This window comes from Coregonus clupeaformis, chromosome 18, assembly GCF_020615455.1.
Source record: "Coregonus clupeaformis isolate EN_2021a chromosome 18, ASM2061545v1, whole genome shotgun sequence".
NCBI classification, from domain to species: domain Eukaryota; kingdom Metazoa; phylum Chordata; class Actinopteri; order Salmoniformes; family Salmonidae; genus Coregonus; species Coregonus clupeaformis.
In genome coordinates, this window is record NC_059209.1 from 50,026,300 (window position 1) to 50,051,768 (window position 25,469).

Here is a 25,469-nt window from a genome sequence, read left to right on the forward strand (position 1 = left end):
GCCAGCATCCCTGTGGAACGCTTGACACCCTGTAGTCCATGCCCTGACGAATTGAGGTTGTTCTGAGGGCAATAAGGGGGTGCAACTCAATATTAGGAAGGTGTTCCTAATGTTTTGTACACTCAATGTATAATATCCCATGCTGGTGGTCTCCAAGTAAAAACAGCACAGGACTGGGCTTCTGGTCAGTACACCCACAATTGCCATGCGAACAGCCCAGGACAGCAAGTTACCACCAGAGGGTGTAGGGGAGCGCCAGAGGGAGAATTATTGGAGCACTGGTTGAATACAGTACCACAAATATGTGCTCAGGCTTGGAGTCAGATGATTTATATTTAAGGCGTAGTTTTCCAGCAGAGCTTGGTGTTTTGAGGCCTAGAGTGACAGTTCCTCCAGGCAGAAGTGAGTAAGATGAACCTAAGAAGAGGGAAGGAAGAAAGTCATGAAGAGCCTCATGCCAAGAGGGATTGTCAGGACAAAGTTGTCTCTTGTGGGGACAATGGAGAGATGGATTCTGGAAAGAGTAATGTGCAATCAGAGATATCCTGTGCCTTTTGAATACATTTTAGGTTGTGCAGCCTATGGTGCTTTATACTAGCAGTAAGTATTAGTGTAACTTCAGAGATAGCTCACATGTTTATTTTATCAATAAAAGCAAACTTTTACCAAGTCTGATAAGGAGGCCCCAAGGTAGACAAAATATATTGAAGGCATTTTGACGTGGTTTGATGTGATGTAACTGTATCGGTCATATTTCAATGTTATTTATGTAAATAATTTATTTTGGACTATACTGCACTTAAGTTTCCTAGTGTCTGTTAGTCTGAATATAAAGCTGACATATTGTTGACTGTTTGTGATGTGAATATGAACACACACCATTTTTCCTATAGATATGGGTTTTCAACCCGTTTTCAATGTGTGCTCAATATTCATTGTGGACACCTAAAAATATGAAATTGCACAATGTTTTAATGCCTGTCAGTTCTTGCATTAAAATGTGAGATGTTTTGGCCTTGTTCAATTTGATAGTTTTATCCCTGCTTTTTCAGTGACCCCTGCAAACGTTGAGATCCCCAAGGCCCCCCTGGTTGATGGAATGTCAATTAAACTTCGAATTTTAAAGTATAAAATTGAAAATACCGGCGAAACATCACGTGCTGTTTCACCTGATTAGTGTGGCCCTACTGGATTATGTGCATGGCCTCACCTGTCGCCAGGGAAAATTTGTTATCTTGTTACAAGCGGAGGGGAACAGGACATTGCTATTGGCTTACTTGTATGTCACTTATACACTGGCTACAGCAAGTCAACCATTCAGAATTTAGAAAGAGGATGGTCTATTCAGTTAGGCTACTACCCGTAATTTGAAGTGGCTACTGTAGCATGCATGGAACTAAATTTACAGTTCATAAGTATCTTGTATGTTAAATGTCACAACGCTCGATTTGAGAAATCGTTCCCACCGGTTGAGAAAACAAAAACGTGTTGAATTCAGTGCGTTTTTGGAACACGAGCAATGGAAGAGTTGAGCGAGTCTTCACCCGCTTTAGCGTTCGAGAAGGAAGCATTTGAGCTGACAGTGGAAGATGTTTATGACATTTCATACGTGATTGGCAGAGATTTGCTGAAAATAAGTAATACAGGTGAGGAAGTCTCTGATTTGCAATTCAAAATTGTCCGGGTTTTGGAGATGTTTGAAACTTTAGTGAATAAGTACAACCTGTCACTGGAGGAGCTGAAAATGGAACGAGACAACTTGAAGAGTGAACTGGATAGAATCGTGAGAGAAAGTTCTGCCGGGCAGGAAGCGGTGAGTTTGATCTTTTCAAACCAGGAAACTTTGTAACTGTGGTCAAAATCGATAACTTTACATTTTCCATAAATTGGTTATTCTCTAACTGGACTACGTCTGTCAGGGTATGTTCAAGGATGTTCCGTAGAGTTTCACTGGGTCGCTATACACTACTGTGCAACATACAGTTGTGGAGTCTTTTTTTGTTATACGTTTATCCCTTTAATCAATATGTTCTCAGCAAACACTAGGACCAAACAAACTGGTGGTGGACTTGAAAGATCCCAATAGACCACGCTTCACAATGCAGGAGCTGAAGGAGGTGCTTCAGGAGAGGAACCAGCTCAAGGCCCAGCTACTGGTGGCACAAGAAGAGTTACAGCTCTACAAGAGGTAGAATACACATCCAGACTTGACCAGTCCCCACAACCCACACACATATTTCATGTAGTGATTTGTTGTACTTGCAGTGGGATGCTGCCACAGGGCGAGCAAGCAATGGTAGAGGTTGACCTAGTATCTCCATCCCCTTCGAACCCCGTTTCTGACACAACAGATGAGACTAAAGAAGAGGAACCTAATGAAGGAATGACCACCATCAGAAAGCTGTGAGCAATTAGCTTCTTTCACCACCTAACTTTGCATAATCATAGTGAATTGCGAGAAGAGCATGCAGTTTGAAAAGGTTTATTTACACCCTGAAAACAAGTATTTCAGAGACAACCATAGTATCACACAGTAGACAACCATGTGTAGTTTGTTCTCACGGTCTGTCTCTGCCCTCGTAATGACCCGCTTGTGACTGGCTGGCTGTGTTTGTGCTGATGCTGTGTGATTGGGAGAATCTGAATGAAGAGGGGGAAAGAGAGAGCTGATGCCACTTCACGAAGCCAGCTTCACTGCTGTTGTCAGTATTGTTATTGTCTGTCTGACGTGACTCAGTCAAGCCTCAGCAGACACTGCAAATTCACGCAATCTCCTTCACCTCCTCTGTTAAGACTAGTAACTTCCAGGGACCTACATTGTGTTGGCAAGCTTACTCTAAAAATAGATTATGAACTAATTCTTATTTCTTTTTGTAGGTTTTCATTCAGACGGAAATAAGGACAACCTGTGAGAACAAGGACCTAAGGCATTAATAATATTAACGATGAACCAAAACATTTATGCACATGCTTTCTATTAATTCTTTGTATTAGATCAGTTATTTTCGGTAATGAATGAATGTTTTTAACTGTGGAATAATTTTGGCTTTTTAAATGATATCTCAGCGTTGTCTTTTTATAGATTTGTCTTAACTGTTGTCATTAATACAGTTATGGGAAAATAACTATGCACATTTAGGTCAAATAACATGGTACAGACCAATGATTTATACAGTGCGTTTGGAAAGTATTCAGACTCCTTGACTTTTTCCACATTTTGTTACGTTACAGCCTTATTCTAAAATGGATTCAATTGTTTTTTCCCCCCCCTCAATCTACACCCAATATCCCATAATGACAAAGCAAAAGCAGGTTTTTAGAAATTTTGGGCAAATGTATTAAAAATAAAAAACGGAAATAACCCATTTACAAGTATACGGACCCTTTACTCAGTACTTTGTTGAAGCACGTTTGGCAGCGATTACAGCCTTGAGTCTTCTTGGGTATGACGCTACAAGCTTGGCACACCTGTATTTGGGCAGTTTCTCCCATTCTTCTCTGCAGATCCTCTCAAGCTCTGTCAGGTTGGATGGGGAGCGTCGCTGCACAGTAATTTTCAGGTCTCTCCAGAGATATTAGATCGGGTTCAAGTCCGGGCTCTGGCTGGGCCACTCAAGGACATTGAGACTTGTCCCGAAGCCACTCCTGCGTTGTCTTGGCTGTGTGCTTAGGGTCGTTGCCCTGTTGGAAGGTGAACCTTCACCCCAGTCTGAGGTCCTGAGCGCTCTGGAGCAGGTTTTCATGAATGATCCCTCTGTACATTGCTCCATTCGTCTTTCCCTCAATCCGGACTAGTCTCCCAGGCCCTGCCGCTGAAAAACATCCCCACAGCATGATGCTGCCACCACCATGCTTCACCGTCAGAATGGTGCCAGGTTTCCTCCAGACATGACGCTTGGCATTCAGGCCAAAGAGTTAAATATTTTTTCCATTTAAGAATGATGGAGGCCACTGTGTTCTTGGGGACCTTCAATGCTGCAGAAATGTTTTGGTACCCTTCCCCAGGTCTGTGCCTCGACACAATCCTGTCTCGGAGCTCTACAGACAATTCCTTCGACCTCATGGCTTGGTTTTTGCTCTGACATGCACTGTCAACTGTGGGACCTTTATATAGACAGGTGTGTGCCTTTCCAAATCATGTCCAATCAATTGAATTTACCACAGGTGGACTCCAATCAAGTTGTAGAAACATCTCAAGGATGATGTTGAGATGGCGGCAGGTAGCTTAGTGGGTAAGAGCGTTGTGCCAGAAACTGAAAGGTCGCTGGTTCTAATCCCCGAGCCGACTAGGTGAAAAAATGTGTCTGTGCCTTTGAGCAAGGCACTTAATCCTCATTGCTCATATAAGTCGCTCTGGATAAGAGCGTCTGCTAAATGACAAATGTAAATGATCAATGGAAACAGGATGCACCTGAGCTCGATTTCGAGTCTCACACCAAAGGGTCTGAATACTTATGTAAATAAAGTATGTTTATTTTTAATACATTTGCAAACATTTCTAAAAATATGTTGTTCGTATTGTCATTATGGGGTATTGTGTGTAGATTGAGGGGGGGTAGTAATCATTTCATAAATTTTAGAATAAGGCTGTAACCTAATAAAATGTGGAAAAAGTCAAGGGGTCTGAATAATTTCTGAATGCACTGTATATACACTTGATGACTGAGGGGGTGCTGTGTTGAAGCCACCACGCCTCCATCTTGGCATTCCTGCACAATTGTAAAAATATTTTGCCCACAGTGGAGGTTTCATAATACCCATAAAACCTAGCGGTCAAACAGGGAAATGGTCCCAATCGTTTTTCCACAGGGGATTTAGAAACAATTAAAATAAGGGCTGTGTTTCGTGTAGACTAACCCTGGCGTGACGTTTTGATAACCATGTAAATCTCTTTCGGGCAAGGTGACTTAACAATATATTCGGCGCTATTTACTCTGAGTCAAATGCTAATTCGCGTCAAAGTAGACATCATGCAAGACTACAAATCCCTGCAAGCTCTTGCACATCACATTTACATTTTAGTCATTTAGCAGACGCTCTTATCCAGAGCGACTTAGTGAGTGCATACATTTTTTTCATACTGTACATCATCTCTAGCTGACACCTTTGCCAACAGGTAGTGTACATTTTAAACTCAAGACCATTTACAGAATTGCCCATTTATTCATTACTACATTTAGCTAACATAGTTAATGGAGATGTTTTACCTTTGCCTCAATTCGGCAGTCTCATCCAGATCATGGCATTTTTAGTTCTTAATGATAGCCACATTAGCAGCTAATTAGCGTTTCATTTGTTTGGGGTAAATACCGGCAAATATTTTTATACGTCACCTTGTCCGAGAGAGATTTACATGATTATCATGTAAACGTCACGCCAGGGTAAGCCTTCATGACACATAGCCCTTATTAAGTTTCTAAAATCCCCTAAGAGAAGATTGAATGGTGAAAAAACAATTGGAACCATTTCCATGTTTGACCGCTAGGTTTTATGGGTATTATGACTCATAATCTATAGAAATGCATTTATGTCTAGGTTTGTTTTTGCCACATTTATTCTATCAGACACCTCAATGCATACTTTTAAATTGTGAGCTAAAACAAAAAATGTCCTTCAAGTATTTTGTCCCCACTACAACAAAAATAATGTATTTTTTACTTAACATTTTAATTGAAATACTGTAGAATTCCATTCATTCCTATGGAGGACTGCCAATATGGCTGACCGGTGGCTTCAAAGCCTCTCAATGGCCAAAACATAGCATTAGCAATCAAGGGTTTATATAGGCGGCAGGTAGCTTAGTGGTTAAGAGTGTTGTGCCAGGAACTGAAAGGTCGCCGGTTCTAATCCCCGAGCCGACTAGGTGAAACATCTGATGTGCGCTTGAGCAAGGCACTTAACCCTAATTGCTCCTGTAAGTCGCTCTCTGCTAAATGACTAAAATGTAAATGTAAATATACATCACTGGCAGAGACTCACAACTAAATGTTTCCTCAAACTTTGTAAACAAAGGAACTGTAACAGAGGGTGTGTCATTTCAATTGAAAATGTCTATGGCTTTTAACGCTGGGTTGAGTAGCACAGATCATGGTAATGAATCCCTCCCAAAATGATTTATTGTGGATTAGATAAAGTACAACAATTACATTTGCAACTACACAGGTAAAAGAGACTATATAAAAGTGTTACTAAAATTGTCTCTTGTAAATTTTTATGCACTTTCAGGACATTTTTTGCTCTGAGTGACTGAGCATAACTATTTCACGCTAGTTCACACGAGGGCTTTTAAAGTCGACCATTTTAACCTTTCAAATAAGAATAGAGCAGCTGTAAAGAAAGCAGTTTAGAATTACAAAATCACTTTGTTGCACATTTTGAAATACACTGACCTACAGGGAGGATGCTGGACTGTTACATGTCTTTGGTAATATTCATTGGTATATTGTCAAAGGCCAAACTAGCTTTTCTATGCATTGCAAAATGAGCTTCCATGCTAGCCAGATTTCTGAACAGATTTATTTGTCTATGTACACATTTCATTTACTCTCAGAGCACCTTACATTGTAAATTGTTCAAAATTCATTAGGATTTCACCCATTGCAAAACAAATACCTACATTTTAAATCAAGTATAAGCTGGTGTCCCCGAAGCCTGAAGAGCATTGATGATCATATGAAAATTGTTGCTTCAACTAGAACCATACCTAACATTATCACTAATATAAAAAGCAGCATTATAAAAACAATAGCTTATGTTACAAAATATTTTTAATATCTTCATGGAAGCACAGGCCTAAATATGTATAAAAACTACCCCCAAATCCAGCAAAAAATTGATATACAGTTTTAACAAATTGACCTATGTGTCATCTCGAAGGTTGTCCTCCATTGTTCATACTGCCACAGTTTTGCCCAAATACATTGCTTGAAAAAGCAGATTAAAGCCAAACAGATTTCATTTGTCTCACCTGGAATCCCGAGTTTGCAGCTTAGGGCCAATGGAATGGTTAAAAAAAGAGAAGCTGAATCAAATGCACCTAGTAATTCCCTTGAGAGAATACTCTGCTAGTGTAAAAACAGCACATCAGTATTTGAGCCAAGGGTGAGCCGAGATGGATTCCTTGCTGCGGTCACCGTAGTCATAAAGCAGCTCTTCCTTTGCCTCAATGTCCCTGGAAGCTACCAGTATGAGATGAGGTATTCCATCTATGTCATGGAGTTTGGTCTGGCAGTTGCCATTTTTACTGTGGTTTAGCAGCCTTCCCAGGCGAGTTGATTCTTTTGTAGCATCCACACTGTAAAGAGGAAATTAAAGGTTTGAAAACATCCATGAGCTAGCTGACAACATCAAAGTTGTGGCAATGCATAAGTCAGTTACTTAATACACATTAAAATGAAGTTTGAGTAGATACCTTACCAGTATGTTTTGCTGAGATACTGGAAATAGTACATGTAGCAGCCAGTCCCGGGGTCTTGGGCATACAGAGCCTCTCTCTCCTTGGCATCAGCCAGATGCAACAAGTCTCCATGATACTCAATTACAAACTGCCCCTTCTTGAAACGTCTGACGGCAAACACTCCTCTTCCCTTACCCTCTATATGTTTGACCTATTGGGTTCAAGTACAGGTCAAATCAAATGCCAGGTTAAGATGATCCATTTCAGTACAATGTTACTTTAATTTCTAAACTAACCTGCAGTCCTTCTTCAACTCCATTTTTTATCAGGTAATCAAGGTGTCCGTGTTCTTCATTCTGTTGGCAGAGAGTGTGGTGTTTAATGAGTAAATAAACATTAGCATCCTAGCCCGGATGACGAAGTTGGCATAATCCAATGCAATCCACAGATAGTGGAAACTGTGGGTTAAAGGGATAGTTCAGGGATAAAGGCCTTCATTGCTAAAATCCCAAACCATCCACACGTTTTTTTACTTGTTCTTGAATGGCATGGTTGATCTTCAAGCACAATTCACTCTGGCATTATAAACTGACCTTCAATTCAGCTTTGCTTTTTCTGGAACTCCGTCTAATAGGATAATAATCGGTGACCTTCCTGTTTTGGGCAGCATTGCTTTCTGCTCTGGATGAAAAGAGAATACAGTATTCCAGTGCGAAACAAGCTAATATTCCAATGGTCAGATGATCTGGTCATGAAGTGCTGGCCTGACAAAGAAATACTGTGCTCCATTTGAACAAATATTTTGTCAACATGACTTACTTTTTTACTTTGACTTTTTGACTAGCCCCCCTCTCAGTTTTGGGCTTGGTGACATTATCATCTGGTGCAGTTGGGTTGGGGTGTGATTCTGGATCCTCCTCCTGGACATGCAGGGTAGTTGTCTCTCTGGGTACCAGAGCCAGGCAGGTCCTCACTTTATTCAGTCTCCCTGAATAGAATAGTTTGGAAAGAAGCACAGTGTACATCAGACTTTGTTGTATAAGCAAAACATAAGGCTTCAGGAGGGGAATGTAATGAATGCCTAAATAAACAATTAGTGGTGTCATAAGACATTGGTCAGTGGACACTACTGCCATTCACACAGGAAATTATTCTGGGGGTCACTTAACTCCGATCTCCTGACTCAACGAAATTAGAGGTAAAAAATACATATGAGTGCAAGCATCGCATAGCAACATCTGGTGGGTCGCCAAGGTCTTATTCAGACCAATATTGTATGATGACGAAAAAGAGCAGGTAGAAGTCCAAGTAAGAGATTTTAACATTGTCATTAATGATGGTGGTTGAAGGACAAATGGTGGGTTACCTTTCACTTTCTTTGATGTCTCAGTTTGAGTACATTTCTCTGGCACATTTTCCTCTTGGATGACAGAACTTGAGTAGTCACACAGAGGAGATCTGGGTTTGCCAGGACTCCAAATACTTTTTATAGTGGGCTGACAATTACCTGCGTCCTGCAACACAATAACGGATGCAACATGCACTTGTGGCTGACCAGTACATGCGTCCTGCAACACATTGTTTTTTTAAAATAAGTGAATGGATGCAACACGCACTTGTATAATTTAGCTAGCTAACAACTGAAAAGTATTGATAACCAATTGCCTGTATTAGTGCTATATTTCCAACACATTTAATAATAAGTTACCCGATTCATTTCTGGTTTATTTTCCTTTGTCTTCTTTTTGACCTGACGGGTTTCCTCGGGTCTGTTTTTCTTCCCTTTGAAAGCAAACATGTCAGGAGGTTAGCTAAGTGGACCTTAATAGCCTACCATATCCACAGTATATCCAACGCTTATGATAACTAGCTAGCTGATAGTCAAATGAGGGACGCAGCTTGCTAAGGAGTAACGTCGTCATCTAGCTAACGTTACTTCAAAACAGCCCTGTCTCGACTTTACTACCCATAAATTTCGTTACTTACCTTTTGCCATCTCAACTCTCCCACAACTAGACATGTATGTGCACAAGTTCGTGTTAAAAGTTGTGTAATGTTCGCGTGTGCTTCGTTATGTTGTGTTAACGAACAAACGCATCGCTAGAAGCCGACATGAAGAGCCACCACCACGCACAGAATAACAAGACAGGGACTTCCTATCGTTTAAAAAGTTACTGCGTCCCTGATTGGTTAAACGCAACTTCTAGTAGCATGTGATTGGCGTGGTGCGAAACAAACTTTAGGAGCCCAACTAATGGTGAGTTCGTAAATTCACTCTGGAGTGCCAGAGTGCGCTCTAGGCGTTCGTAAATGCAGAGCATTGTCAGATTGTACTTTCATAAATTCTGAGCGTTGTGAACTCACAACGGCAGTCAAGCACCCAAGCTAACGTTGGCTAGACAGGATGAGAGAACCTCACCTCTGACCATTTTCCTAGACCTAGCAAAAAAAAAAGTATATATATATATATATATATAGGTCGAGGAAAATGGTCACATACATGTTTAGCAGATGTAATTGGTGGTGTAGCAATGCTTGTAGCAGAGCTGGTTAGGCTGCTTTCATGTTATCCAGAGCGTTGGTGACTAACTGTGCTGCTGGCAACAATGTAAATGTTTTTGTTTTGTTTTTAAAGGTCGGCAAAAAATGTAATGACGCTCTAGATAACATGAAAACAGCCTAACCAGCTCTTCCAGGTCGAGTAAAATTATCAGATTGAGGTGTTCTCTCATTTGTGTCTGGAAGTAACTAGCAAGCTAGCCAACTTTAACCAGCTAGCTTGGGTGCTAGACAATGTATCACTTTGGCTACTTAATTCTACCAGTACGATTCCATGATTGTTTCGCCAACGATTGATCGGGAAGTGGACCGTTCTTTGACTCTTATGACACCCAGTGTTCGCTGAGCCTCATTGCATCTCACCCCCCATACAGCCTACTACTATAGACTACATAAATTAAACAGACCTTGTATTTAATAATAATAATAATAATAATAATAATAATATGCCATTTAGCAGACGCTTTTATCCAAAGCGACTTACAGTCATGCGTGCATACATTTTTGTGTATGGGTGGTCCCGGGGAAGATAAAAGTAATGCAGCATACCCATTGAAACAATACCATTTGTGCGGTTGTGAGGTCAGAACGCTCAGATCAACCCTACTCCTCGGCCACAGCGTCCAGTGTACACTCCGAGAGCTAAACACTCTGAATTTAAGAACAGACAATCTGACAACGCTCTGAATTTACGAACGCCCAGAGGGCACTCTGGCACTCCAGATTGAATTTACGAAAACACCCTCTGATAATGCGCTAAATTTACAAACGACCCAGAGCACACTGGAGGCAATTTACGAACGCACCCTAAGGGTATCCCGAGAATGTATTTTATGAGTTGTCTGGGTTGATGTGATAAAAATAAAAAATCTCAGTAAGCGAGTAGGCAACATGTTTTCATTCCGTTTAACCCATATGTGTCAATGTGTGTGTGTGTGTGTGTATATATATATATATATATATATATATATATATATATATATATATATATATATATATATTCTGATAAAGATAAATGTTACCTGCAAATATTATTTGTTCTCACCTTCTGTTTCTATTTTAGAACTCTTGCTTTCCCAGTTCTAGATTCCGTCACCACCACATAGACTCAAGCGAAGCAATTCAATGCGTGTCATTCATCACATTGTATAGTCCATCATGATTGTGTAGCCTAAATGTTTAAATAATTGACGTAAGAGTAGGCATAGGCTATATTTTTAGATATTAAACGTTTTACTGTAACAACAATATGTGTAGGATAATAATAATGTAATTGTAATAATGTCCTTTATCCTTATTAGGCTACTAGCACAGGCTACAGTAGATGTGTACATAGTCATCTGCAGCATTCTATTTCATTCATTCAGTCATCCGAGTTTGACATTAGTACTATCTTTTGAAATATTTTGTGTTAAATATAACCTAATACAGTATTACAATAGGCAAATTCGCTGTTCACCCATGACAGAGTGGCCACGCACATCTCCAACTCAATCATCAAGTTTACAAACGACACAACAAGTTCCTCGGCGTGCACATCACTGACAACCAGAAATGGTGTATCCACTCAGACAGTGTGGTGAAGAAGGCGCGACAGCACCTCTTCATCCTCAGGAGGCTGAAGAAATTTGGCTTGGCCCCTAAGACCCTCACAAACTTCTACAGATGCACCATTGAGAGCATCCTGTCGGCCTGTATCACAGCCTGGCACACAACTGGACTGTCCGCAACCGCAGGGCTCTCCAGAGGGAGGTGCGGTCAGCCCAACGCATTACCGGAGGCACACTGCCTGCCCTTCAGGACATCTACAGCACCCGGTGTCACAGGATGGCCAAGAAGATCATTAAGGACCTCAACCACCCGAGCCACAGCCTGTTCACCCCGCTACCATTTAGAAGGCGGAGACAGTACAGGTGCATCAAAGCTGGGACCGAGAGACTGAAAAACAGCTTCTATCTCCAGGCCATCAGACTGTTAAATAGTCACCACTAGCCGGCCTCCGCCCAGTACCCTGCCCTGAACTTTAGTCACTGTTACTAGCCGGCTACCACCCAGTACTCAACCCTGCACCTAGAGACTGTTGCCCTATGTACATAGTCATTGAACACTGGTCACTTTTAATAATGTTTACATACTGTTTTACCCACTTCATATGTATATACTGTATTCTATTCAAGGCTTATTCTATATAACTACTGCTGTACACACCTTTTCTATTCATATACTGTCCATAATGTTTATATACACTGAGTGTACAAAACATACACTGACCAGGTGAATGCTATGATCCCTTTTTGATGTCACCTTATTGAATCCACTTCAATCAGTGTAGATGAAGGGGAGGAGACAGGTTAAATAAGGATTTTTAAGCCTTGAGACAATTGAGACATGGATTGTGTATGGGTGCCATTCAGAGGATGAATGAGAAAGACAAAAGATTGAAGTGCCTTTGAACGGGTTATGGTAGTAGGTGCCAGGTGCACCGGTTTGAATGTGTCAAGAACTGCAACGCTGCTGGGTTTTTCACACTCAGTGTGTATCAAGAATGGTCCACCACCCAAAGGACATCCAGCCAACTTAACACAACTGTGGGAAGCATTGGAGTCAACATGGGCCAGCATCCCTGTAGAACGCTTTCAACACCTTGTAGAGTCCATGCCCCGACGAATTGAGGCTATTCTGAGGGCAAAAGGGGGTGCAACTCAATATTAGGAATGTGTTCCTAATGTTTTGTACACTGTGTATATTTATATTCCAGACTCTGACATTGCTCGTTCTAATATTTCTTTATTTTTATTTGTGGGATTTGCGTGTATTGCTTTGTATTGTTAGTTATTACTGCACTGTTGGAGCTAGGAACATTTTGCTACACCCGACCAATACAATTGTATTTGATAAAGCAAGGTAAAGGTACACTTACTGTTAACTGTTTTACCATAGATTCACAGTTTTTTGGTGTAACAGTGTTGTCTCGTGGGTTTCATAACCACCTCCTTATAACAATTCAATAATGATGAGACAGGAATCAGTTCAACCATTTATCTAGAACGTGCTCGGTCTACAACACATACACCTCCCATGATGCTCTGCGGCACAACCCCAATACACAACACACAGCTTCGACTGTTTTTATTTTTATTCCCTCGAGTTTCCATTAGCTTATGAACTGTCGCCGTAGTTCAGGTAAATGTGCAACGCAAAATACCTCTGTGGGAACCTGTTAAAAAGGCGCACAGCAAGTATATATTTTGTATTGGTAAAATTAGTTCTCCGTGATATGAACGTTCCAAAGGCTTCCAAAAGCGTATCACAAGCAGGGATTATGAATGTTTCTAAACATTCAAACAGAGCGTCAGGACTGTAGTACACATTGGCCCAGCAGTGGTCCATATGTCTGACTGAAAACAATAGAGAGGGCTGTATGCCTCCTTGGGTTCTCCAAATCTAGTGCTTGCCGTGTGAAATATACTATGCACCATTGGGTTCTGTAAAGTTATAATTTGATGTTTCATGTACTTTTGTTTTTCATTTGAAGGTATCATTCATGCCAGGGGGCTTGTACGTGAATGCTTGGCAGAAACTGAGAGAAATGCAAGGCCCTAACAGGCAAAGTGCAAACAAAGTTATTGGATTGAATTGGATCAACTCTCCAGACTGAAGATCTACAAGGCTCAAAAGACAAAGCCCTTAGTTTTTATTGGTCCAATAAAAGTATTGACTAAAACGTCATTTAAAAAAAAAAAAACGAGGTGGCACATGGGGCTTCGACAAAAAAAGTTACCTATGAGCTGTACTTGACAGGAATTTCCTGGTTTTATTTGTGTTCCCATTGGGAATGCCTAATTTCAATATTGCTTGTATAAAATATGTATATACAGTGAGGGAAAAAAGTATTTGATCCCCTGCTGATTTTGTAAGTTTGCCCACTGACAAATAAATTATCAGTCTATAATTTTAATGGTAGGTTTATTTGAACAGTGAGAGACAGAATAACAACAACAAAAATCCAGAAAAACGCATGTCAAAAATGTTATAAATTGATTTGCATTTTAATGAGGGAAATAAGTATTTGACCCCCTCTCCATCAGAAAGATTTCTGGCTCCCAGGTGTCTTTTATACAGGTAACGAGCTGAGATTAGGTCTCATTTTTCTCAGCTTAGATCTCAGCTTGTTACCTGTAGAAAAGACACCTGTCCACAGAAGCAATCAATCAATCAATCAATCAGATTCCAAACTCTCCACCATGGCCAAGACCAAAGAGCTCTCCAAGGATGTCAGGGACAAGATTGTAGACCTACACAAGGCTGGAATGGGCTACAAGACCATCACCAAGCAGCTTGGTGAGAAGGTGACAACAGTTGGTGCGATTATTCGCAAATGGAAGAAACACAAAATAACTGTCAATATCCCTCAGCCTGGGGCTCCATGCAAGATCTCACCTCGTGGAGTTGCAATGATCATGAGAACGGTGAGGAATCAGCCCAGTACTACACGGGAGGATCTTTTCAATGATCTCAAGGCAGCTGGGACCATAGTCACCAAGAAAATAATTGGTAACACACTACGCCGTGAAGGACTGAAATCCTGCAGCGCCCGCAAGGTCCCCCTGCTCAAGAAAGCACATATACAGAGCCATCTGAAGTTTGCCAATTAACATCTGAATGATTCAGAGGAGAACTGGGTGAAAGTGTTGTGGTCAGATGAGACCAAAATCGAGCTCTTTGGCATCAACTCAACTCGCCGTGTTTGGAGGAGGAGGAATGCTGCCTATGACCCCAAGAACACCATCCCCACCGTCAAACATGGAGGTGGAAACATTATGCTTTGGGGGTGTTTTTCTGCTAAGGGGACAGGACAACTTCACCACATCAAAGGGACGATGGACGGGGCCATGTACCGTCAAATCTTGGGTGAGAACCTCCTTCCCTCAGCCAGGGCATTGAAAATGGGTCGTGGATGGGTATTCCAGCATGACAATGACCCAAAACACACGACCAAGGCAACAAAGGAGTGGCTCAAGAAGAAGCACATTAAGGTCCTGGAGTGGCCTAGCCAGTCTCCAGACCTTAATACTATAGAAAATCTGTGGAGGGAGCTGAAGGTTCAAGTTGCCAAACGTCAGCCTTGAAACCTTAATGACTTGGAGAAGATCTGCAAAGAGGAGTGGGACAAAATCCCTCCTGAGATGTGTGCACACCTGGTGGCCAACTACAAGAAACGTCTGTCCTCTGTGATTGCCAACAAGGGTTTTGCCACCAAGTACTAAGTCATGTTTTGCAGAGGGGTCAAATACTTATTTCCCTCATTAAAATGAAAATCAATTTATAACATTTTTGACATGTGTTTTTCTGGATGTTTTTGTTGTTATTATGTCTCTCACTGTTAAAATAAACCTACCATTACAATTATAGACTGATCATGTCTTTGTCAGTGGGCAAACGTACAAAATCAGCAGGGGATCAAATACTTTTTTCCCTCACTGTATATATTTTTTTTATGCATTGCATGTAGCAATGCCCCTATCATTTAGTGAAACTCGCATGGATTTTATAGTGTAAGAGTGTATAAAGGGCATTTTGACAATGGATGAGTACTAGCTAGTATCTTTTAAACATATTTAAGCATGAGTGACCGCAAAAGGGATAGTGCCAAACACACTGTGATAAACACACCACATTACATTTACATTTACGTCATTTAGCAGACGCTCTTATCCAGAGCGACTTACAGTTAGTGAGTGCATACATTATATATTTTTTATTATTATTTTTTCATACTGGACCCCCGTTGGAATCGAACCCACAACCCTGGCGTTGCAAACGCCATGCTCTACCAACTGAGCTACATCCCTGCCGGCCATTCCCTCCCCTACCCTGGGCCAATTGTGCGCCGCCCCATGGGTCTCCCGGTCGCGGCCGGCTACGACAGAGCCTGGATTCGAACCAGGATCTCTAGTGGCACAGCTAGCACTGCGATGCAGTGCCTTAGACCACTGCGCCACACGGGAGATCATTAAAGCCATTGTTTGCGTCTTTGTATTTATTACCCGTTGTAATAAAACTTAATTTCATTACAATTACAGAAAATACTATGACATCATTCCTGTACCTTAGACAGATTGATAACAATATAATTAATTTCAATAGGTGCTCTTTATTTACAATACAGATCATAATGAGGTAGGACATATTTGTTGATCAGTCTAAATGTTATGTTCATGCATACTTTTCATCCCCTGTCATCCCCTGGTTTGGAGTCTGCCATCAGTGCCTCTTTGAAAAGTCTCTTCTTCTCCAAATTCTCGTTTGCCTTTTTCCTCTTGTCTTGTTTCCTCTGTATAGACTCCTTCTTATTCTTCAGAATGTCGCTCTCTTCTCCCTTGTAGGTGACCTCAAGCTTCTCCCTCATTATCTCCCGCGCTCTTTTGCGGTTTGTTTCCACAGATCTGGTTTGATGGCACTGAATTAGGAGAGAGGAGTTAGCAATAAAAATGTACAGATTACAGTACCTCCTAAACAGGTGTGTAGTGCTGGGAGCGCCTCAATTTTTTTTGGTGTATTTTACCCCCTTTTTCTCCCCAATTTCGATCGTCTCATCGCTGCAACTCCCCATCGGGCTCGGAACCTGGAAGCCAGCCGCACCAATGTGTTGGAGGAAACACCGTTCAACTGACGACCGAGGTCAGCCTACAGGCGCCCAGCCCGCCACAAGGAGTCCCTAGAGCGTGATGAGCCAAGTAAAGCTCCCCCGGCCAAACCCTCCCCTAACCTGGACGACGCTGGGCCAATTGTGCGCCGCCCTATGGGACTCCCGAATCACGGCCGGTTGTGATACAGCCCGGGATCGAACCCGGGTCTGTAGTGATGCCTCTAGCACTGCGAAGCAGTGCCTTAGACCGCTGCGCCACTCGGGAGGCCCGCGCCTCTCATTTTTCAATTAGAGAATACACCAAAAATGTATTCTGATCAATTCTAAATAAATTATTTAATTACCACAAAAATTCCATGAAAAACGATAGAATGACATACCAAATAAATATGTAGTCTATAGCAGCCTAGAGGCAGGTAAATGGTGGTTTCTTCCCTGTCTTCTCTCTGGCGGTGGCGAGAATGATGAAGAACTGTAGGCTACATGTGTGCACTGCGGAGGCCCGTTGGAGGCTTGACAACTTTGGCCAATCAGAACATAAAAAATAAATAATCTAAATTCAACTTTGTGTCTGCCTTGATGTTCATAAAACTCCACCAACCCTCTCTTGCGCAGTGGAACCCAGAACGATATGCGACTACTTGGTTACGGCGACACCGTTCTGCCGAGGACACCCAACCAGAATGGCCACCGCAAAGCCCAAGAGCCTGACCCCCTCTGGAAGTTGCTGTAGCCATGCTTGGGATATTTAGCCTATATTGACTATTGGTTCTGTGGGCCTGTGAATCTGGGCCAAATTGGAGGTAATAATGTATTTAGGTTATAGTTTATTGAGATGCATGAATACACCACACCAAAAGCTTGATTTTATGGCTGGTTTAAAACGAATTCCCTTAAATTAGTAATGATTTATGTTCACTACATGGTCAATTGATTTGATGATTAAATCTATGCAAATAAATTCTATGAATTGATAGTTCACCTCTTATTTTATTCTGTAATAGGGTATATTATAACCAAGTGTTTAGACTAATCAAATCAAAATGTATTTAGCGCTGACCTTTTAGAACCACGAAGGGTGCTCCAATTGTTTAAAATAACAGTTACAGTGAGGGAAAAAAGTATTTGATCCCCTGCTGATTTTGTACGTTTGCCCACTGACAAAGACATGATCAGTCTATAATTTTAATGGTAGGTTAATTGAACAGTGAGAGACAGAATAACAACAAAGAAATCCAGAAAAACGCATGTCAAAAATGTTTTAAATTGATTTGCATTTTAATGAGGGAAATTTTTCTCAATACTTTGTTATATACCCTTTGTTGGCAATGACACAGGTCAAACGTTTTCTGTAAGTCTTCACAAGGTTTTCACACACTGTTGCTGGTATTTTGGCCCATTCCTCCATGCAGATCTCCTCTAGAGCAGTGATGTTTTGGGGCTGTCGCTGGGCAACACGGACTTTCAACTCCCTCCAAAGATTTTCTATGGGGTTGAGATCTGGAGATTGGCTAGGCCACTCCAGGACCTTGAAATGCTTCTTACGAAGCCACTCCTTCGTTGCCCGGGCGGTGTGTTTGGGATCATTGTCATGCTGAAAGACCCAGCCACGTTTCATCTTCAATGCCCTTGCTGATGGAAGGAGGTTTTCACTCAAAATCTCACAATACATGGCCCCATTCATTCTTTCCTTCACACGGATCAGTCATCCTGGTTTCCACCCCCATGCTTCACAGTAGGTATGGTGTTCTTTGGATGCAACTCAGCATCCTTTGTCCTCCAAACACGACGAGTTGAGTTTTTACCTAAATGTTCTATTTTGGTTTCATCTGACATTCTCCCAATCCTCTTCTGGATCATCCAAATGCACTCTAGCAAACTTCAGACGGGCCTGGACATGTACTGGCTTAAGCAGGGGGACACGTCTGGCACTGCAGGATTTGAGTCCCTGGCGGCGTAGTGTGTTACTGATGGTAGGCTTTGTTACTTTGGTCCCAGCTCTCTGCAGGTCATTCTCTAGGTCCCCCCGTGTGGTTCTGGGATTTTTGCTCACCGTTCTTGTGATCATTTTGACCCCACGGGGTGAGATCTTGCGTGGAGCCCCAGATCGAGGGAGATTATCAGTGGTCTTGTAGGTCTTCCATTTCCTAATAATTGCTCCCACAGTTGATTTCTTCAAACCAAGCTGCTTACCTATTGCAGATTCAGTCTTCCCAGCCTGGTGCAGGTCTACAATTTTGTTTCTGGTGTCCTTTGACAGTTCTTTGGTCTTGGCCATAGTGGAGTTTGGAGTGTGACTGTTTGAGGTTGTGGACAGGTGTCTTTTATACTGATAACAAGTTCAAACAGGTGCCATTAATACAGGTAACGAGTGGAGGACAGAGGAGCCTCTTAAAGAATAAGTTACAGGTCTGTGAGAGCCAGAAATCTTGCTTGTTTGTAGGTGACCAAATACTTATTTTCCACCATAATTTGCAAATAAATACATTAAAAATCCTACAATGTGATTTTCTGGAAAAAAAATTCTCAATTTGTCTGTCATAGTTGACGTGTACCTATGATGAAAATTACAGGCCTCTCTCATCTTTTTAAGTGGGAGAACTTGCACAATTGGTGGCTGACTAAATACTTTTTCCCCCCACTGTACCTTGCGTATCTATTTGGACAATTTGCACATTCGGATCGAAATTACTATTCATTAATATCATCACCCCTTTTGAGTTTCTTTGCCCATGGGAGAAGTATATTTCGCCCCCCCATTCCTTTTTCCACGCAACATCTAGAATTGTTGAATGAGTTTCCTGTAAACAATAGATATTATATTCCTTCTCTTTGAGCCATGTAAATATTGTTCTTCTAAGCCATTACAATTATAACTGGCTATACTTTCACCATACACCACAATGAGACACAAGTTTCAAGTCTATTTATCGCACAATTGGCCCAGCGTCGTCCAGGGTAGGGGAGGGAATGGCCGGCAGAGGTGTAGCTCAGTTGGTAGAGCATGGCGTTTGCAACGCCAGGGTTGTGGGTTTGATTCCCACGGTGGGCCAGTATAAAAAAATAATGTATGCACTCACTAACTGTAAGTCGCTCTGGATAAGAGCGTCTGCTAAATGACTAAAATGTAAATGTAAATATATGTTTGTAAATTTACCAATAAAAAATACCGTAATGATTGAGTGTCCATATAGCTGTACCATGATATTTGCATTGCTACTAAGTATCCCTTCAATTGTTCTCCACTAATTCCCCCGCAAAAGCCCCTCCCCATCCCAAGTTGAGCCGTCATCCCAGTGATCGGCATCCCACCCACATCCCTCCGGATCCCTAGGGCCCCGAGAGGCCAGGACCCATCCATCGAAAACAGCACACAGTGCCACACACATAACAGAAGCAGATTAACCGCCAAAAGCATTTCCAATGCTGTCACCTCTATATATAACTATTAAAAAATATATATCTATTCAAATATCTTGCATATCTTATTACAACTTTTTGAATAGCCATGGAGTAGTCTTTGTGTCTCTGAACATCTGGTTGTCAATATATAGTTTATCGACCACAAGTGCCACACGTTTCCCTTTTAATCTATTTTCCTTGAAGATTGGATACAGAACTTTGCGCCTTTCTGCAATCTCCCTCGGGAACTGATCATTCATAATATGGACTTGGTCTTTTACCAAATAGGGCTATCTTCTGTATACCCCCCACCTTGTCACAGCACAACTGATTGGCTCAAACACATTAAGAAGGAAATAAATTCCTCAAATTAACTTTTAACCTCTACAGGATCGGTGTCCCTTATACGGGACGGTTGTTGCTCAATATGCGATATGTGACTAGAATGGTGTTGTAAACAACAGCCAACATTCCGGGACATAGACATAAGTTTAAATTCTTGTTAATCTAACTGCAGTGTCCAATTTACAGTAGATATTACAGCTAAAAATACCATGCTATTGTTTGAGGATAGTGCACAACAACAAAACACTTATCACTTAATTGGTTTGGTACATTCACCTCTGAAGGTAAATAATGTACTTACATTCAGTAATCTTGCTCTGATTTGTCATCCTAAGGGTCCCAGAGATAAAATGTAGTGTAGTTTTGTTTGAAAAATCAATTTTTATATTAAAATGTAGGAACTGGGTTCTACAGTTTGACCTCTGACTCCACACCCACCCCGCCAGGCCATCTAGATGTGTGAAGGTTAGTGTCTTTTCATTTTTGTATGTTATCTATAGTTATGTACTTGAAAACCAATCCGGCACATTTGGGAAAACTCCTGGCAGACTTAATACAAAATATTGTGTAGTGATGTAATTCTTCACTGGATCAGTCTGAAACGTTGCACATACTGCTGCCATCTGGTGGACAACATCTAAATTACATATATAATCCTACATCACTGTCTGGCCTTTCTCTTGCATTAAAAAATTATGCAAACATTTTTTGTTTTTTGAAAATGCATGTTTTTTTGTTTGTATTATCTTTAACCAGATCTAATGTGTTATTCTCCTACATTAATTTCACATTTCCACAAACTTCAAAGTGTTTCCTTTCAAATGATATCAAGAATATGCATATCCTTGCTTCAGGTCCTGAGCTACAGGCAGTTAGATGTGGGTGTCATTTTAGGCGAAAATTGAATAAAAAGGGTCAGATCCTTAAGAGGTTTTAAGAAGGCACACCTGTTAATTGAAATGCATTCCAGGTGACTACCTCATGAAGCTGGTTGAGAGAATGCCAAGAGTGTGCAAAGCTGTCATCAAGGCAAGGGGTGGCTATTTGAAGAATCTCAAATATAAAATACATTTTGATTTCTTAAACACTTTTTGGTTACTACATGATTCCATATGTGTTATTTCATAGTGTTGATGTCTTCACTATTATTCTACAATGTAGAAAATAGTAAAATTAAAGAAAAACCCTTGAATGAGTAGGTGTGTCCAAACTTTTGACTGGTAGTGTACATAAAAATCTAGCTAGCTAGCTAAAAGACTAGCGAAGTTACAGTACCTTCAGAAAGGTATTCACACCCCTTGACTTTTTCCACATTTTGTTGTTACAGCCTGAATTTGAAATTGATTACATTGAGATTTTTTGTCACTGGCCTACACACAATACCCCATAATGTCAAAGTAGAATTATGTTTTTCAAAATGTTTACAAATTAATAACAAATTAAAAGCTGAACTGTCTTGATTCAATAAGTATTCAACCCCTTTGTTATGGCAAGCCTAAATAAGTCCAGGAGTAAAAATGTGCTTAACAAGTCACATAATACGTTGCATGGACTCACTCTGTGTGCAATTACAGTTTTTAACATGATTTTTGAATGACTACCTAATCTCTCTACCCCACACATACAATTATCTGTAAGGTCAATCAGTCGAGCAGTGCATTTCAAACACAGATTCAACCACAAAGACCAGGGAGGTTTAACAATAAAAAATAAGAAGCTGACACTGAATATCCCTTTGAGCATGGTGAAGTTATTAATTACACTTTGGATGGTGTATCAATACAACCAGTCGCTACAAAGATACAGGTGTCCTTCCTAACTCAGTTGCCGGAGAGGAAGGAAACTGCTCTGGGATTTCACCATGAGGCCACTGGATACTTTAAAACAGTTACAGAGTTTAATGGCTGTGATAGGAGAATGGATCAACAATATTGTAGTTACCCCACAATACTAACCTAATTGACAGAGTGAAAAGAAGGAAGCATGTACAGAACAAAAATATTTCAACAAGGCACTAAAGTAATACTGCAAAGAATGTGGCAAAGCAATTAACTTTTTGGCCTGAATACAAAGTGGGGCAAATCCAATACAACACATTACTGGGTACCACTCTCCATATTTTCAAGCATAGTGGTGGCTGCATCATGTTATGGGTATGCTTGTAATCGTTAAAGGACTGGGGAGTTTTTCAGGATAAAAAAGAAACGGAATGGAACTAAGCCCAGGCAAAATCCTAGAGGTAAACCTGCTTCAGTCTGCTTTCCACCAAACACTGGGAGATGAATTCACCTTTCAGCAGGAGAATAACCTAAAACAAAAGGCCAAATCTAAACTGGAGTTGCTTACCAAGAAGACAGTAAATGTTCATGAGTGGTTGAGTTACAGTTTTGACTTAAATCTACTTGAAAATCTATGGCAAGACCTGAAAATGATTGTTTAGCAATGATCAACAACCAATTTGACAGAGCTTGAAGAATTTCGAAAAGAATAATGGGCAAATCCAGCTGCGGAAAGCTCTTAGAGACTTACCCAAAAATACTCTGTAATCGCTGCCAAAGGTGCTTCTACAAAGTATTGACTCAGGGGTGTGAATACTTATGTAAATGAGATATTTCTGTATTTCATTTTCAATACATTTGCAACAATTTCTAAAAACATGTTTTCATTTTCTCATTATGGGGTATTGTGTGTAGATGGGTGAGAAAATTCAGGCTGTAACACAATAAAATATTGAATAAGTCAAGGGGTGTGAATACTTTCTGAAGGCTCTGTAGCTGCGTTGTTACTTGCATGTGTCTGTGGTCTTGGGGGTGGCATACAGTCTGGGAGACAGAGCTGCCTGTCAGTCATCGTTCAGGGCTTAAATGCCCCACAAGGGCTTAGATGCCCCAAGAGCTCTTAGCTCAAGGTAAAGGACATTTAGCTTTCTAACATTCTAACTTATAAACTGATGAGCTCCAAACACAAATGAACGCCTTATGTTAGCATAAAATGTACCATCCCTTAGTGTAGCAATCAATAAAAACAAATATGCAGATTGACTGTGGGCTTTGCCGCATAAGGCATACTGTCAATCTAACGTCATTGCGTCCACTCGTATTTATAGAGTTTCTCATGATCTCGACAAAACAACTTTTGTTATGTCGTGATCATGAGAAATGTATCATGTGATCTTGAAAAAAACTACTTTTAATATGTCGTGATCATGTGATTAATAAATTGTGATCGACATAATCAGGGAATCTTTTTTTTATTCATATGTCCTCTCTGGACTTCCGTACTAATTCACTCACAAACAGTAATTCAAGAAGATCGAAATGCATAGGCTATTCCCATGAAACTGATTGAGATCAATCAAATGATTGCCATGCAGATGCAGTTCGATCTGGTAAAACGTGTAGAATTATCATTCATGATCGACAGTGATTATGGCCTATTTTGAAATTAGGTATGCCTAACTTGGTGCTTTAGGGTATTTAAAAATACAACATTTTCTTGAGACAATATGTGTGGGCATAAGCAGATGTTGCAATTGGAGGATGCATTTTATGCATATTCCATAACAGGGCTCTCCAACCCTAGTCCTGGAGCGCTATCATGTAGGTTTTCATTTCAACCCGAATATAGCGCAGCTGATTCTAATAATTAGCTGGTTTATGAAATTAATCAGATTAGTTACAACTGGTGTTGGAGTGAAACCCTACAGGACGGTAGTGCTCCAGGAACAGGGTTGGAGAGCCCTGTAATGCTAGGTCCTCTGTAGCTCAATTGGTAGATCATGGCGCTTGTAACGCCAGGGTAGTGGGTTCGATCCCCGGGACCACCCATACGAAGAAAGGTATGCGCACGTGACTGTAAGTCGCTTTGGATAAAAGCGTCTGCTAAATGGCATATTATTATAGGCTACATCTGTCGGTACAAACTTTGATTGAGGAAATTACGTCATATACATATTTTTTGCGCTCACTCCCCTAAAAAATTTGCACTGCTCCTAAATAGGGCACCTTACCCGCCCTTATGGGGCACTTAAAAGACCGCCATACATCATATGCTAATGGATGTATGGCTCAGGGAGGATAGCCTATCGATAAGTAAATGTATTTATTGTTGTCCATGTGTAATACTGGTATCTTATGGTCATCATGAACTAATGAAGTCTTAATGTAATATGTTAGATAGTCACCTTAACGACAATGCCAGTTGGGATGTGCCTGAGCACCACACAGTTGCTGGTTTTGTTGGTCGCCTGACCACCAGGTCCAGACCCTCTAACAAACTGCTCGTTCAGCTCGTCTTCATTTAGGACAGGGAGATCAACGTAATCTTTCTTACCGGCGGTCTGAACGTGTGCCAAGCTAACGGGTGGCACGGTAAAAAGTGGAGGTCGTCCTGAGGGTCCCCATGTTACCCTCCCCGTCACTTGAAAGATCAGGTTAACGAACGATCTTGACGACATTTCCCTCCCGAATTACGTGACAGCGCTCAGTTTGCATTTACACTAAACGTGATATCTCTTTACAGTGTTTCAATAATGTAACGGACAAATGTAGGTGAAAAGATAATTGTTACGTTTGTATTTACACGTGAAAAATCACTTCCTCTTCAGCCTCAGCCAATCAAGTTCACCGTCTACTTATTATTCCCTCCTGGATTGGTGGCTATGAACCAACAGTGGGACACTATCGCCACCACATGGACTGAAATATAAGGAGGACCAACACCTCAGTGAAGGCTATCCTGGCTGTCTGACATGATTTCCTTTTACGCTTACCTTTAGCTTACCATTAATGTATTCTAGAGCATAATCAAATGGTAAAAAGGATCTGATTGGGAAACCGAGTCAGACAACACCATCCATATGCAACAATTCCTTGACCTTTTCACGATCAAATGTTGGTCTGTGAAAGTAGATTAATCATGTGTAGCGTGTATACAGTGCCTTCAGAAAGTATTCTCCTTAGTAGTGAATGTGTACACACAACAATCCCCTGGACAGTGGCAAAACAAAAAGAATGGAAACAGACCCAGGAATCAAGGGCACCGACCACAGCAGCAGACACACCAACAGACACAACAACCACAACAGGGTAATTGGCAAAGAAATGACACCAGCTCAGA

The 25,469-nt window shown here is 41.0% G+C and overlaps 3 protein-coding genes across 4 annotated transcripts; 1 reads left to right on the top strand and 2 right to left on the bottom strand.

The window, feature by feature from the left end:
- Positions 1 to 56: 56 nt before the first annotated feature.
- rilpl2 (Rab interacting lysosomal protein-like 2) lies at positions 57 to 3,249 on the top strand. The gene is made up of 4 exons (XM_041836328.1): positions 57 to 1,813; positions 2,037 to 2,188; positions 2,266 to 2,403; positions 2,878 to 3,249. The coding sequence occupies exons 1-4, from the start codon at positions 1,520 to 1,522 to the stop codon at positions 2,897 to 2,899; spliced, it is 606 nt and encodes a 201-aa protein (XP_041692262.1). The 5' UTR covers positions 57 to 1,519; the 3' UTR covers positions 2,900 to 3,249.
- A 3,247-nt stretch (positions 3,250 to 6,496) lies between these two features.
- On the bottom strand, positions 6,497 to 9,546 carry LOC121530937 (N-lysine methyltransferase KMT5A-A). Of its 2 annotated transcripts, none has more exons than XM_041836330.2 (8): positions 9,383 to 9,546; positions 9,105 to 9,178; positions 8,763 to 8,910; positions 8,216 to 8,384; positions 7,990 to 8,077; positions 7,693 to 7,752; positions 7,417 to 7,607; positions 6,497 to 7,294 (listed from the first exon to the last, which is right to left on the bottom strand). In XM_041836330.2, exons 1-8 carry the CDS (start codon positions 9,414 to 9,416, stop codon positions 7,084 to 7,086), a joined length of 975 nt encoding a protein of 324 aa, XP_041692264.1. In that variant the 5' UTR covers positions 9,417 to 9,546; the 3' UTR covers positions 6,497 to 7,083. The 2 variants fall into 2 exon arrangements, with proteins under 2 accessions (XP_041692264.1, XP_041692263.1); XM_041836329.2 differs by having other exon boundaries at positions 8,763 to 8,964.
- A 6,543-nt stretch (positions 9,547 to 16,089) lies between these two features.
- On the bottom strand, positions 16,090 to 24,967 carry mtrfr (mitochondrial translation release factor in rescue). The gene is made up of 2 exons (XM_041904255.2): positions 24,535 to 24,967; positions 16,090 to 16,415 (listed from the first exon to the last, which is right to left on the bottom strand). Exons 1-2 carry the CDS (start codon positions 24,805 to 24,807, stop codon positions 16,185 to 16,187), a joined length of 504 nt encoding a protein of 167 aa, XP_041760189.1. The 5' UTR covers positions 24,808 to 24,967; the 3' UTR covers positions 16,090 to 16,184.
- Between the last annotated feature and the right edge of the window lie 502 nt (positions 24,968 to 25,469).